The following is a 15,618-nucleotide window of genomic DNA, read 5'->3' as shown; positions in this document are numbered from 1 at the left end:
TTAACTTAAGTTTGTAACAGATAATGTATTTTCATAGATAATTGAATAATGTTATATATGGATACAAGTCTGCTGATGCACCCATTGTATCCTAGACGGCTATGTGTTGCCAAGGAGACTTTTCTACTAGTCATTTGTCATTTAAAGATTTGTTGTGGGTTTCTGAATTGATTAACACTTGCTACCAAGCTGACAATATCTAACATGTTTCATTATGTTCTTTCATTAATAACTAAAAAACTAAGGATTTTCGGACATATGTTTATATGAACTTTTTTTCTTGTTTTGGTGTGAGGAACATGCCCCCAAGGTTTGTCCAAGTATTTCTGAAACACCCTGTATATGCAGTTTGGGTTCTGTAACTATGTGTTGAGATTTATTTCTCCAACATTTTGAAACTGCATTACATAAGGATCTATCCTCAGGTCACAATAATCAAAATCTGAAAGAGTCGTCTGCTGTGTTGGATCTGTTGTACACTGTTACCCCAAAACAGCTGGACCAGCTCGGGCTAGCCAAGCACAATAGAGTGAGCAATTCTTGCAGGGGCCTGTTTCATAATGTTAACAAATTATAAATTAACAATATACAAATCATAAGTAAAAGATTATAAATACTTGTAAACTGTATTTTACAATACTGCCTTATTAATTTATACAGTTTCAGAAGATTTACAAAATCAGCTAAAGAAATTTGCAAATGCGAGTTTTCATTTTGCAGTGTTGCCAATAACAGTTTACAAAAAATTGCTAAGGAGCAGAGCTAAAGTTGTCGTAGTTTTTAACACTATCATTTGATACGTTTATATTTTACCCAAAAATAGAATTGAATCAGTCATTTTAGAAAGGACTCTAGTCCGAAATCACAACACCAATCAAATCTCCATAAAAATGTCCTTATTTCAGGAATGGGACTTTTTCAAATGTACTTTGAAAAGTGTTCAGTTTCTGTATATCTTAATGAATCCATGAAATAATGTCATTTCTAAGGTGTATTCAAGTATGACGAATACAATAGCGTCCTATCAAAAATAATTTAATTCTTAACTTGTTTAATTCATGCAACAATGTATAAATCTATGTCTCCCCTCTCGAAGACCAAAAATATTTTGGGTGTAATCACACCCCACGTATGCTCCTCGTTAGCTTTTATGGCACAGGGACAGGAAGGTTATGTTGCAAGGTCTTTTATGTCACCTAAAGAAAAAGCGCAACGACCTTTCATTTTACAGTATGACATGAATTTGAAGGATATTGTAACGACTGTACCTATTTTATATGTTCTACTTTCAATTTTCAGGGTGATCTAGAGAAAGCAATTGCCTTCTATCGATCATCACTAGCTCTACGACCTGGCTTCGAACCTGCACGAAGTCGTTTGCAGTCCATACTGTGTTCATTGCTTTTTGACAGTCATACTGTTAAAACTGGTCCATAAAACTAAGGCATAATCCTGTGCTGAGATAGCCTGACTGCCTCACCAGACTGCATTTCAATTGAAGTGTTGGATGTAGCAGATAAGCCTTGCGCAGTCATTGCTTTAATACCCACCAAAAGACCAGATTTCGGAGCAGTTTCACATGACAGACGGAAACACAAGTGTTCACTGCACTAGATTTTATTAAGACGATTGAAGGAATTTCCGTTGTAACAAAATGAGGGCTACTTTAAGACAATGGTGGACCCTAGACAGACATATCAGCTTCATGTCGAACCATTTAAATTCTGCTATTTGTATTTTTTTAAAGAGAACACTCAACAGCTGTTACTTTGCGTTAATTGGATAATGTAAGAAAAAACATGTACTGTATTAACATATGGTGATCCTAATGGCTAAAACTGAAAGCTCAAAAGAATCATAGTTTGACATACCGGTACCAGTCATGTAATAGAAACTCACTAATTCACAGATTTGACTCCCCGTGGGTGTGAAAGATGACGGTGCTTACAAACTACCAACATCAGCATTTACTGTCAGTGAGACAACTAATCTTGGAGTTTGACATATAGCCAACTGTCTTGAAACTCACATACATACTAAAATTAGATCTTTTACATTTTACTCCCGGTAATCTTATCTCTTACCAGTGGCCCTGTAATGAAAGTGTAAATTTTAAATATTCACATTCATTTTAAACATAGTGTATCATATTTTATAAACTCACAAGTCGCACTATTAGCCAAATGGTCAGCTTTCCGTACTGGAGAATCCAATTCGAATCCCTATGGGTTCAAACAGAACCTGTGATATATAGCTGTCAACACAAAATTCTTGAATTCTAGTGCATGCTTTTCCACCAAATGGTTTCATCACTTGATCTTCTTTAAACATACAACACCATTGTTACATCTAGCAGATGGTGGGATCTTTTTATTGTATATAGCACTCACAGATTACCAACAATAACACCATCACAATGAAATGGCGATGACTGATGGATCACTTCAGCTGCTGTGCATGCCTGAACTCGTTCCTATCTCTTTATAAGCTGTAGTTGCAAACCGGACGTAAATTTCTGGAAGTGCTTTGTAGCATATGGTTCTGATTTTTATAAGAAAAGTATTAAGGGAAAACTATTTCTTGAAGATGCTCTAGACAGCTTATCAATGAGCAGAAAATATTTTCCAGTACTGAATAATTTCGAGGGAAAAATTGTTCCGGGGCCGGGTATCGAACCTGGGACCTTTGGTTAAACGTACCAGCGCTCTACCAACTGAGCTACCCGGGAACTCTACCAGACACCGATCCAATTTTTCCCTCTATATCCACAGACCCCAAAGTGGGCTGACAACTGTCAAGCTACCAACATTGAGTGCACACTAACTCTGTGTGACTTAAATTGTGGTTTTCTGTTAACGAACAGTGACGTATATTATGCAAATCAAGCTTTCAGGTATAACTCCCTGTGAAGTTGATTTGAATAATTTCGAGGGAAAAATTGTTCCGGGGCCGGGTATCGAACCCAGGACCTTTGGTTAAACATACTAACGCTCTACCAACTGAGCTACCCGGGAACCCTACCAGACACCGATCCAGTACTGTAACTGCAAAAGATGAAACTGTTGGTGACCTCTTTAATATACATGAGTTATAAATAAAATAGTGGCAACACTGCTGGGAATGGGTCATGCACATTGGCATGCGATACAAGACAACTGGTGATCGTAGTTGGAGATGTATTGAATGATAAAACTGGTTGCTATGACGACAGATGATGTTATTGTGCGTTGTTAAATGCAGAGCACTATTTGTAACTGCTCTAAAGCATGTTTACTAAACTTGAGCAGAAATCGTGAATAAAAATCGAGGTAGCCCAGCAGAGACCCATCTTGCAACCGTCTGATATGATAGTGCATCATTGCCACATGCTTCAAGTAACCCTTGACGACATTGACGTGCATTTCTACCGTGGGCTACCTCGATTTTTATCCATGATCGCTGTTCAAGTTTAGTAAACATGCTTTAGAGCAGTTAAAAATGGCGCTCTACATGTAAGCATGCACAATAACAATATCTGTTGTCATGGCAACCAGTTTTATCATTCAATACATTGACAATATCTGAAACTACGATCACCAGTTGTCTCATATCACATGCGAATGCGCATGACCCATTCCCGGCAGTGTTGCCACTACTTTATTTACAACCCTCGTATGTAATTTTATTTTGTGAGTAAGGAGATCTAAAACATGTTGCCATACATTTACATTAACTGGAATGGGGAGAATTGATTCTTCTCATTATATTTCATTGAAATAAAGTGAATGTCAATTTACTTTGGAAGTTCTTCTTTCGATACTTAGTATTTTGTAAAGTCTTATGTTTATTCGTTACAAACTAATAGTTGGGTGGTAAAGTGAGAAGATGGATTATAATTTTATTTATTCATATTTTGTTAAGTACCATTCAAACTTGAGAGATTATGTTGGTATTATTGCATAGTACATGACAGTATGCTTTCACATATGCAGTGATCAAACTTCGACCTTTATTATTGAGCCAATATCGTGCTTTTAATTTTCTATATGTTGGTCAGTGTGAGTTCTAAGATTATCCTCCCCTAAGATCAATATCAGGCCTCTCTCCATATTAATGAAATTACGCTACTAGTACGAAATATGTTCTTTACAATTATGAGATGAAACAGAAGAGGGTGTATATGCAACTTCATTGGCAGTATTTTAGTATATTATAATTTTACAATCGTAAGTTGATGTCTGTTAAAATTGTAGATCTTTTTGAAGGAGATTTGGAAAGCCATGTTAAAGATTATTATTTTTTAATATATATATTATATTTTTTGTAATGTTTACCTGTATTTGTTTCAACATCTAGGCTATATTGCGTATTTAGAATCTTTGGGTAATCAGAAGGCTGTGGACTATTGTGATTCTGTTTCTATTGCTATATCTTATAATTATATGGCTTGTATTCATTTTAACTCATTTCAGTTTTTAATAATTAAGGGGGGTGATGGTGAAATTTATATTTTCTTCATTTTTCAAGCTACGTCCTTTTTTTGTACACATAATCACGGTGTGTTAGATAATGATGTGAAGTTTAATTCTCCGTATCAGTTAGTTTCTGAATTATTAACACAAATGTTCTGAAAAATTTGCATATTTCAAAATGAAATGTGTCGCTCAATTTTTGAGCAAAATGTTTTTTGTAAGACCAGTGGCATATTTAGAAAAACATCACGTATCAGTTTTCCTATATCTTTACTATAAAAGGGAGAAAACTTTATAACCACTGCATATCAAAAAATATAAATTTTCCATTGCCACTATAAATATTTAACTTTTTATTTAAAAAAGTATTCACATAAAACCCATGCGCTATTTTGTTAACCACATTGTATAGAACATGCAGTAAAAATGTTATGACCCTATATGAGAAAACAGCTTGTAAAATTTGCATGGAATTGAAGTTCAAGGGTGCAGCCATTTATATATTACGTAATTGTTATGCTTTCGAGCGCTGAAACTTGCTCAACATATAAATAAGAGATTTCTGATTCATTTTTACAAGAAAACGAAAATGCGATTTTTGACTGAAAATGACCAAAATTTCACCTGTTCCCCCCCCCCCACCTTTAGGCGATAACCACAGTGTGTAAATTTCCAATCCGACATTTTCCTTTATGGCTGAGGGAAACTATGGAAAACTTCAGTCAGATTGGCTGGCTACAGGGTTTGAACTCTGGACCTTCTGATTAAGAGTCTAGTGTGTTACCACAGAGCCATCTCACTTGGTAAATAATTTTGTTTCAGTCAATATACGTATCTTATTTTGTATAATTGAAGTTATTTATTTTGTATATGTTTTAAATCTATTTTATAAAAAGAAATATATTGTACATGGTGTTATTCTACGTACTAGTCTTTAAGCATGAATATGAATACGTATCATTTACTATTCCTATCTCTCTCAGACTGCTGTCTCTAATTCAGCTTCTTTTTAAGGATATGTGATATCAGTAATATAGTACAACTGCTTCCATATGAAGCTCTGTAATAGAAGTAAACATTTTTCATTGGAGCTCAAATATTCAATCGTAAAGACAATTGAATTTGAATGCATTCCATTAATATCTTGGAAGTTTATTACTTATAATAATCTAACTCCATTCACTTTTTTTTGCAACGAATGTTGGTTAATGTATGTTGGTGCATATTAATTGACTGACTGCAGTGTTGCAATTTGGTGCAAAGCTGTGATAATCTATGTGAGAAGCTTAAATTTAAGTAAAGTTGCTAGTTAGGCTGTGCTCATTTTCTTCACACATTTATTTGCTGGAATTATTATGATGCATGCATTCTGTTTACATTTCCTTAGATAAACTATTCAAAATGTTTTATTTATTTTTATTTTATTGGGTTATTTTACGACGCTGTATCAACATCTAGGTTATTTAGCGTCTGAATGATACGAAGGTGATAATGCTGGTGAAATGAGTCCGGGGTCCAGCACCGAAAGTTACCCAACATTTGCTCGTATTGGGTTGAGGGAAAACCCCGGAAAAAACCTCAACCAGGTAACTTGCCCCGACCGGGAATCGAACCCAGGCCACCGGTTTCGAAGCCAGACGCGCTGACCGTTACTCTACAGGTGTTTCAAAATGTTCGTATCCTGCCTGAATATAGGCCGCAGCTTGTCTCCTCATCGAGATCTGAACATCCTTGGCCCCCACGCTCACCAGATTTCAATCCATTGCATTTCTTTCTGTGGAGTACTTAAAGTCGTCGGTGTATTCGACTTCTGTGGATAATGATGGAACTCTTTGTCAGCGGATTTTGCAAGTCTGTCAGACAATAACAACTTTGCCTGGAATTTGAGGCATGTTTGGATCTTGAGACGAGTTGCGGCCTGTATTCATGCAGAAGGTGGACATTCTGAACAGTTCATCTAAGAAAATGTAGGTTAGATTAGGTTACAGGGGGTGTTTAAGGAGTTTTAAATGCCTCCTGCACGTCACCGTAAAAGGCTTATTGTACATCCCCATTGGAAGGGATGCTAGCATTATCTTCTCAAATCTGTTCCTTGAACTAGTAACAGTATCTTGGCTCCAACGCTAGTGTCCGTTCCTAAGTCTTCCCTTGTTATGGAAAGGGAAAATCTTTGCCTTTCTAGGCATGGACAGTCAAACAGGATATGCGAGGCAGTCTCCTTCTCCTGTTTGCACATTTGACAGATGGGTTCCTCTTTATGGAGCCCCACTGTGCGTAGGTGTTTGCTGAAGTGACCGTGCCGAGTAATTAATTAATGCAAATATGCTTCTCACTCAGAGATGAGGAGAGAGAGTTGTTTGGACCTAAGACCAGTTTTTGTCCAGGATAGAATTACCACCTAATTTGATGTCTATCCTTCGAGGTTTTGGCAGTGAGTAAACTGATTCCAGCCATGGTTTGCAAAGAAAATGTGAGAATGCATAAAAATAATTCCAGCAAATGTACTGGAGTGCACTTTGACTACTCAGAAACCAAGCACTTTCGGACCCATATTGAAATAACCATTTTTTTCTTGTATAGATATGAGAAATCCATACCTGAAGTTTTGCACACTTTTTTCGTTACACCCTGTATATATGTTTTAATTTATATGTAAACTCAGAGTAAAAAATTATGTTTCTTTTCATCGGGAAGTGAAGATTAATACTGTAGTGTATTACTTCTAGACGAATAACATGGTTAACCCAGTTAGTGCAAACAGTCCTTTATGTGAACTACAGTATACTGGTAAAGAAATATGCATATGAGATCTCATTCTGGCAGATTAAACGAAAACTTCACAAAGCGCACGAAGTTGCTTGAAAGTTTTAGATCCGTCAGAGGCATGTGCTTTGTGGTAACTTACTGTTAAGTTTTAAAATTTTAACATGAAGTACAGTTTATTCATGTGACACACTTGGTAGTAAAGAGATCTTTCATTGTTTTTCATGTCCCTGCTGTGTTCTTAAGATAGGCTGACCATCTGTACTTTTTTTTCCTTCTTCATATTTCCTGACTATTCTGTTGTTTTATTAAAAATCTCATTTTTGTCCTGTTTCAAAAAATATTATCAATATACTCATATCTTTGGTGATCAGGGGTTTCACTTTTGCCTGTATGCTAACAGGTAGTTTTGTTATTCATTACTAGTGGCTTAAATTTAATATTTTTAAATATTCTAAGTCATATAAGTTTTATTTTTTAAAACCTTAAGTATATGCTAGCAATGTCGAAGAGGCGAAAGTGCAGTTTTAAATGACAATGTCAGAAAACAATTGAAATTTATTAAATTCAACAATCTATGTAGTGATGGAACAAAAGTGGTATGCAAAAAAAGGTAAAGGTATCCCTGTCACACGCCATGAAGGCACTTGGGGAGCATGGAGGTAAAGCCCCATGCTTTCCATGACCTCGACACTAGAATGAGATGGTGTGGTCGGCACCACACTCTGGCCCAGTTTCTTCAACCTTTGTTAAATTATAACAATGTGTTATTCCATTTTAACTGTAAACTTAACAATTGAACCATTTCTTCAACTGCTATTAGTACTAACAGGTTGTTAAAACCTATGTTAATTTAACTGCCCAATTTAATGCAGTTAAATCATTTAACTCTCTGTTAGCATAGAAGTATCCAATATGGCTGGTGCGTTAGATGCCGAACTTATATATTTGGATTATTTAGAAAATGATATCCATGAATACATAAACAGAGCGGATGATTTCTGTGATTTGACAGACCAGAAGTTCATACAAAGGTATAGGCTATTTTCTGCCAAGCCTCACTTTTCGCTTTCAACTTAGATCCGTTTGTTTGTTTATTCTCATTAATTGGTTCATACTGCGAAATAATTTCCAGCAGAAGGTTTCTTTCGAACGAAGAGAAATTAGTCCCACGATTTCTTTTTGTTCCAGTGTTTTCCATTTCACAACAGCAATACCAATACGCCGCTCCACGCTATTGTGATACAGACGAGGAAAGAAGCAGAAATCAAACCTGAGAGAATAGATAGACTTCTATTCTCTCTGAATCAAACAACGGAAACAAGCGAGAATCGCAATTGTCAGAGTTCGGAAAACAGAAATGAGCCTATACTTGGTTATAGGTTATGGTTAAACTCTAGAATCTCTGGTCCTAACAGAGAGTTAACAAACAGAATGTTAAAATGTGAAATGTAAAGTTGAAGAAACGCAATATTTTTAACAGCAATTCATACTTTTAACTTACAGTTAATTAACGCTATGTTAGGTGCATTTTAACAAAGGTTGAAGAAACCGGGCCTCTGACCGCCTTTTACCCCTGGGAGAATATCCAAACATAGCAATATCCATTTTTTCATTGTTTGTGGAAGCAGATAAAATATAATTGAGGTAGTTGGATACATGGGATAAACAAAAATTCCCGTATCTGATAGATGGGTACAGTTTTTTTTTTTTTTGAAATGAGCGAAAAACTCCTATGGCCAGTTTGTCCAAGTAATGTTTAATTTTGCTTAACGAATGTTAAATTAACAGTCTCTTTATTTTTAACGTTTTGTTAATGTATTTTCCATTTCTTCAACATAATTTTGTTTAAGATAACCAACACTTAACTATAACGTCTGTTAGCACTATTTTAACTACTCAACAGATGTTGGTAATAATTCTACACATTTAAGACAATTTTTGATTGGCTAAAATTAGTCTTTAAATTCTATATTATAAAGTGAGTCATGAAACTTGCATAAAATGACAACCTGTTATAGTAGGCCACGCTCCATAAACAAACAGTTGACAAATGAAAGTTGTAGGTGACATGCTGAATAATAATTACAAAGTAAGGTTATATTTTCTCATTGCTATTATGGATACGAAATACGAAAGAAATAAAATAACATTGATGTATTTAAGCAGTCCAAAGTATTTTTAAGTGTTATATTACCAGTCACATGCTAAACATTCCCTACAGAGAGACACAAAATATTAATTTCGCAATTCTGTTCGAACAGCTGTGGAGACATCGACCATATTTAACTAACTGTTAAACGAGCTAACTGCCCGAAATCCTACATTTAAAATTAACAGACTGTTAACAATCTGTTAAACCAAAGTGGTGTTGAAAACATACAATTTTATTAATTAACGAACTTGTTTAGTGTTTAACAGTCGTTAAATTTTCTAACAATACTTGGAAAAACCGGCCACTAGACTTTCAAGACTTTAGTAGTATTGTAGAATTTATTCGTCTTCAACACCTGTGTTCAGAGGATAAATATAGGTTAAGTGTTGAGACAATGAGGGCTATGTTAATTGTAAGGCAGTATTTTTTTCATGGAATGTGAGAAGTTTTATGGTACAGTCTTGAAAGACCAAATTTGCTGCGTAAGATTACTTCAGTGAATAAATATGCATAGTACAGTCGTGATGGAATATAGTCTTCTACTTCTACCTAAATTTTTATATGGGTTCTGTCACTGAAGAGGAGTGGTAAGACGCAGTAATTAAGTTCTTGTAACAAAGCTTTTTGTCACCCATTGCTTGAATACAGAATATTATATAAACCTGGTCCTGTTTTTGTCTGAAGGAAATATGGTCAGTCTATCTAAAGAACATGTCAGCTTCACTTGCAACTTTGATTCAGTTCATCAGCATCAGTAACTAGTTAATTCATAAATAATGATCTTGATACACTCCAGAGTCTGTAAAGTATTGAATTGGAAGAAAATTTTGAATGTGTAAGCAGCTTATGACAGAATGTCGACATTGACGTGAATTAATCATTTTTTATTTTTAAGTAATTGATTAACTAGCGGACTTACTCGTGTTAATTATGTAAGTTTGTGTGGCTTACAGCTGTTTCGGTGCTTCATCATACCATCGTCAGAGCCTACTAGATCTTGGCGTCATCTCGAACTTCTCTGCCTGTTATGTGGGTGTGTTTGATTGTTGAAAGGTGTTGAAAGTGGAGTCAAATAGTGTGTGTGTACTGAAATTGATCTGTGTGTTGAGAATTTGATCGGGGTATGTTTTATTGTGTTTGTATATTTCGTATTGTTCTAGTGTGTTGAGTTTTTGGGTTGTATGTGTAGGATTTCCATGTCCGCATTTATGTTATTGTATGTATGGTTAGCATTGGTTATGTGATCGGCGTATGTAGAATAATAGACAACATCATAAGAAAGACAATACAAAAACTTAACAAACACAAAAACACGCGAAACGCAACACAAACACAAGAACACAAGAAATACATCACACTAACATTCGAAAACAAAAGCACACATAAGATCGCATCTTCATTCAGAAAGCAGAAATACAGCATAGCATACAGAACAGAAAACACACTACAAAGACATCTCAACACACAAAAAATACAAACAAATAAATACGACCACACAGGTGTATACAAACTCACATGCAATAGTTGCGACAAGTTCTACATTGGACAGACAGGCAGATCATTCCATACACGCTACAAAAAACACATTAAAGAAATAACCAGAGGACACAATACATCTACATACGCCGATCACATAACCAATGCTAACCATACATACAATAACATAAATGCGGACATGGAAATCCTACACATACAACTCAAAAACCAAAAACTCAACACACTAGAACAATACGAAATATATATTTTTTTTTTAATCCAATGCCACCAGGTTGTCTTTTCGACATTTCTGGTCTTCTCTCCTGGCCATGGCTTAGTTGTAACCCACTTCTGAGGTTGGGGCACCTGGAAGGCAGAGTTACATTACCCCGATGATGTGATAGGATGATTATGATAATGTGGTGCCAGGAGAGATCTTAAATCTAAACTTAACCTAAATTCCAGACCATGGACGAACACAGGAATAATCCCCTTTAAAGAAAAATTGCTGTGCTCTAACCGGGAATCGAACCTGGGACCTCATGAACTATAGCCAGAAGCTCTGACCACTAGACCATGAGGCACTAAAACACACCCTGATCAAATTCTCAACACACACACTATTTGACTCCACCTTTCAACAATCAAACGCATCCACATAACAGGAAGAGAAGTTCGAGATGACGCCGAGATCTAGTAGGCTCTGAGGATGGTGTGATGAAGCACCGAAACAGCTGTAAGCCGCACAAACTTACATAATTAACACGAGTAAGTCCACTAGTTAATCAATTACTTATATTCAAGTGTTAAAAGTAGTGTATGCAAGATTCAAAATGGATTTTATTTTTACCTTGGCATGCAGAAATGCAAATGTATCTACGTGTTTAAAAACTACGCTATTCTAAAAATGTTTATGGGAAGACTGGTTCAGAATTTCATGTGGGCATATTTTAAATATTTACGAATATCAATCGACATACTGTACATCTTCTCATTTTACAACCTGTTTTGAAAATTAACCCATACGAACATTTTAAATTATAATTTTGGTGAGGTAATAAAGCATTAAACCGAAATGAAGTCAGGGCTCATCATATTTCCAATAGTCCACTATGTCACTTGCATTTTACGTTAATTTTGTACACTTATTTCAGATTCTGAACAGTGTGATGTGTTACTTTTTCCTGTTTTGAAGTGTGTACGATTAAACTGGCTTATTCACTGCTGCATCCAACCTGCAAGGTCTAGTCATAAGGTCACATTTTTAGCTCTCAGTAATAAAAAAAAATACTATTTTAAGCGCATATATTCCAATGCTTGACATGCCATACAGTCCCAAAATATCATGTAGTGGCATTAAATAAAAAATATTTATCATCCATCCTAAGAATATTTTAATGTTATTTTGTTTTTCATAAAAAATAACACGAAAGCATTTTCTTGGCATGCAACAAAATATCATATACTTCATAAAAGAAGTTATAAAGCCTGTGTGGAGGTAAGTGACAATACTACAGCGACAAAATGTGTGTATTCATTCCTTTTGTATATAAACATAAATAATTTCACGAAAGAAATCTGTTTTTCTTTTTTTCAAATTTGCAATTCCTTTATCCGCTTTTCCCTCTTATCCTCTTACAAATATAACTTTGTAATTTTAATTAATTAATTAAAATGTGTCTTAATGAAACTTACAGCAGAGTCCATATAGGCCAGTTTCTATCTGATGCTCTGTCACCTTTACTTTTTAACTTTGCTCTAGAATATGCCATTAGGAAAGTTCAGGATAACAGAGAGGGTTTGGAATTGAACGGGTTACATCAGCTTCTTGTCTATGCGGATGACGTGAATATGTTACGAGAAAATCCACAAACGATTAGGGAAAACACGGAAATTCTACTTGAAGCAAGTAAAGCGATTGGGTTGGAAGTAAATCCCGAAAAGACTAAGTATATGATTATGTCTCGTGATCAGAATATTGTACGAAATGAAACTATAAAAATTGGAGATTTATCCTTCGAAGAGGTGGAAAAATTCAAATATCTTGGAGCAACAGTAACAAATATAAATGATACTCGGGAGGAAATTAAACGCAGAATAAATATGGGAAATGCCTGTTATTATTCGGTTGAGAAGCTTTTCTCATCTAGTCTGCTGTCAAAAAATCTGAAAGTTAGAATTTATAAAACAGTTATATTACCGGTTGTTCTGTACGGTTGTGAAACTTGGACTCTCACTTTGAGAGAGGAACGGAGATTAAGGGTGTTTGAGAATAAGGTTCTTAGGAAAATATTTGGGGCTAAGAGGGATGAAGTTACAGGAGAATGGAGAAAGTTACACAACACAGAACTGCACGCATTGTATTCTTCACCTGACATAATTAGGAACATTAAATCCAGACGTTTGAGATAGGTAGAGAATATAGCACGTATGGGTGAATCCAGAAATGCATATAGAGTGTTAGTTGGGAGGTCGGAGGGAAAAAGACCTTTGGGGAGGCCGAGACGTAGATGGGAAGATAATATTAAAATAGATTTGAGGGAGGTAGGATATGATGGTAGAGACTGGATTAATCTTGCTCAGGATAGGAACCAATGGCGGGCTTATGTGAGGGCGGCAATGAACCTCCAGGTTCCTTAAAAGCCAGTAAGTAAGCAATTTTAATGAAAAATAATGAAATCTATCTTATTTTTGAAGATACAACACAAAAATATATTTTTTTTGCAAGATAGTGTGTTTTATTGTCTTTACAGCAAACGACCGCCACGATTGAAAGTTGATTTCACTGACTTCAGAGTCACCAACCTAGATAAATATGTTGAAATATTACAAATAACTGCTCTAGAGTTGTAATGAAACCCACTGCTTTCTATGTATGCTACAATCCTAAATCCATGTAAAATTCATACGCAAACGGCAGTGTTAATTAATATACATTATACGAAACATCATTGCATTTGAAATATCATCATCAGCCATACAGGTTATAGTCCCAGAAGGACTGTACGGTCCACAAAAGTTTTCAGCCCCTCTCTTCATTGGACGTCCAGTTGATCTCCTGCCTGTAGGTTGGTAATGCAGGATTGCACGAGGATTCTAGTCCTAGACATACGTCTCACATGGTGACACCAGTTATCTTGCTAGTGACATGTCTGCTAGTAGAGAGTTCACGAATATTGCGAGACTTTTGATTTTATTACTCGTTTTATTAATGAAAATGGTAAATTGACTTTTTTGTTTGTAATACTGTTGTTCCTTTCCTTGCATGCTTGTCGACCAGTTCATTTCCTGCAATTCCACAATGTGCTAGAATCCATTGAAAGTATATTATTTTGGAAGTTGAGCTATTATCTTATATGCTTCATTTATTTGTAATAATTTCTTCGAGTTATTTGAACATATTGCTTGTATTGCCGCTTTGGAATCAGAGGAAATTACTACTTTCATGAATTTGTTCGGTGAGAGTCTTAAAAGTTCTTGAAGAGCTACAGATATTGCAGTTAGACATTGTTCATTATGTCAGTAGCGGTAAATACTGTAATCATCAAAGTATACTGTATCAAAGTAACTCAGTTTACAATCTTTTCTAATAAGTAAATAATAAAGTAATTCCATGTCGTCTAAGGCATCGTGCCTAGGACTTGCATTATGGAATGTGTGCTGGTTCAAGTCGTCATGGGGGAAGAAATTTTCTCATGAAATTTCGGCCAGTGTATGGGACCGGTGCCCACCCAGCATCGCGATGCACTTGGGGAATTACGATAGGTAGCAAAATCCAGCTGAGGGGATCATTGTGCTAACCACACGATACCTCTATTCTGGTTGGATGATCGTCCACCTCTGCTTTGGCATGTGGGCGTGAGGCCAGCAGCCAGCTCAGTCCGGGCTCTTCACAGGCTGTAGTGCCATGGATAAATGTTTTGTTATACAGGGACATCATTTTATTTTTACTAACATTTTTAATATTAACCTGGCTATACCTTTGGATCAGCGATTAAGAACCGGAAACACCGTTTGCTCCCCCTTCCAGGAGTGCAGTTCAATGATACTGGCGTAATACACAAACAAGTCACTTTACTAGGTATAGGAGGGAAGAAAAGTAGTTCATCCATTTATGTAAACTAGGAAATATCGCGATTTTGAGTTTGATAATTTTCATTAGGTTTTTGTTTAATCAAAATACAGTACTGTATTAACAATGAGTGTTTTTACTCACGAACTGAGCTTTCCATGCGGACGTATTCATTATGAAGTGTATATTATACTGTCTACAACACATTAGTGTAGGCCTACACTATAGAGAATGAAGTTAAATTTAAAAATAATCATAATAAGGACATTTTTGAAAATGGTGGCCGCTCATTTCGATACAGGCTTCAGTTCTAATGTGCATATTATCGCACTATAGACTATTGTACGTAATTCCAATTACCAGGTTCGTACTTCGTATCAGTAACTCATGTTGAAATAATATTCTGTACCTACTCTATAAAAGAGACCTTACGTACTGTAAATTCAGTCTTCACTTCTGCCCGATCCGAAAAGATAAAATTACTCAGGCATGCTATCTACTGTTCGTCCAAGTGGTTACGTCGTAGAAAGGGAGGAAATCACGTGACAGTTAATTACTTAACGAAGCCCTTTTATTTAAGTTATTTTAAACAATTGTATGGGTATAATATTACGTAGACGTCCAATTCCTAACAGAAATTAATGTTCTCAGCAAAGAGCTAAGAGAGCCCAGCCACTAGCATTTACAGAGAGGCGAATAGA

At 35.7% G+C, this 15,618-nt stretch overlaps 1 protein-coding gene across 2 annotated transcripts in view; it reads left to right on the top strand.

Moving 5' to 3' along the window:
- The window catches only part of LOC138713883 (tetratricopeptide repeat protein 17), a 57,586-nt gene extending 45,170 nt beyond the window's left edge, over positions 1–12,416 (top strand). For both annotated transcript variants that reach the window (XM_069846387.1, XM_069846386.1), the window contains exon 20: positions 1,300–12,416. In XM_069846387.1, the coding sequence (XP_069702488.1) occupies positions 1,300–1,437 (138 nt within the window). In that variant the 3' untranslated portion in view covers positions 1,438–12,416. The remainder of the gene's footprint in view (positions 1–1,299) is intronic.
- The last annotated feature ends 3,202 nt before the right edge of the window (positions 12,417–15,618 follow it).

Source organism: Periplaneta americana, chromosome 14 (genome assembly GCF_040183065.1).
Source record: "Periplaneta americana isolate PAMFEO1 chromosome 14, P.americana_PAMFEO1_priV1, whole genome shotgun sequence".
In the NCBI taxonomy this organism is placed as follows: Eukaryota; Metazoa; Arthropoda; class Insecta; order Blattodea; family Blattidae; genus Periplaneta; species Periplaneta americana.
This window is presented reverse-complemented; position numbering and strand designations above follow the sequence as displayed.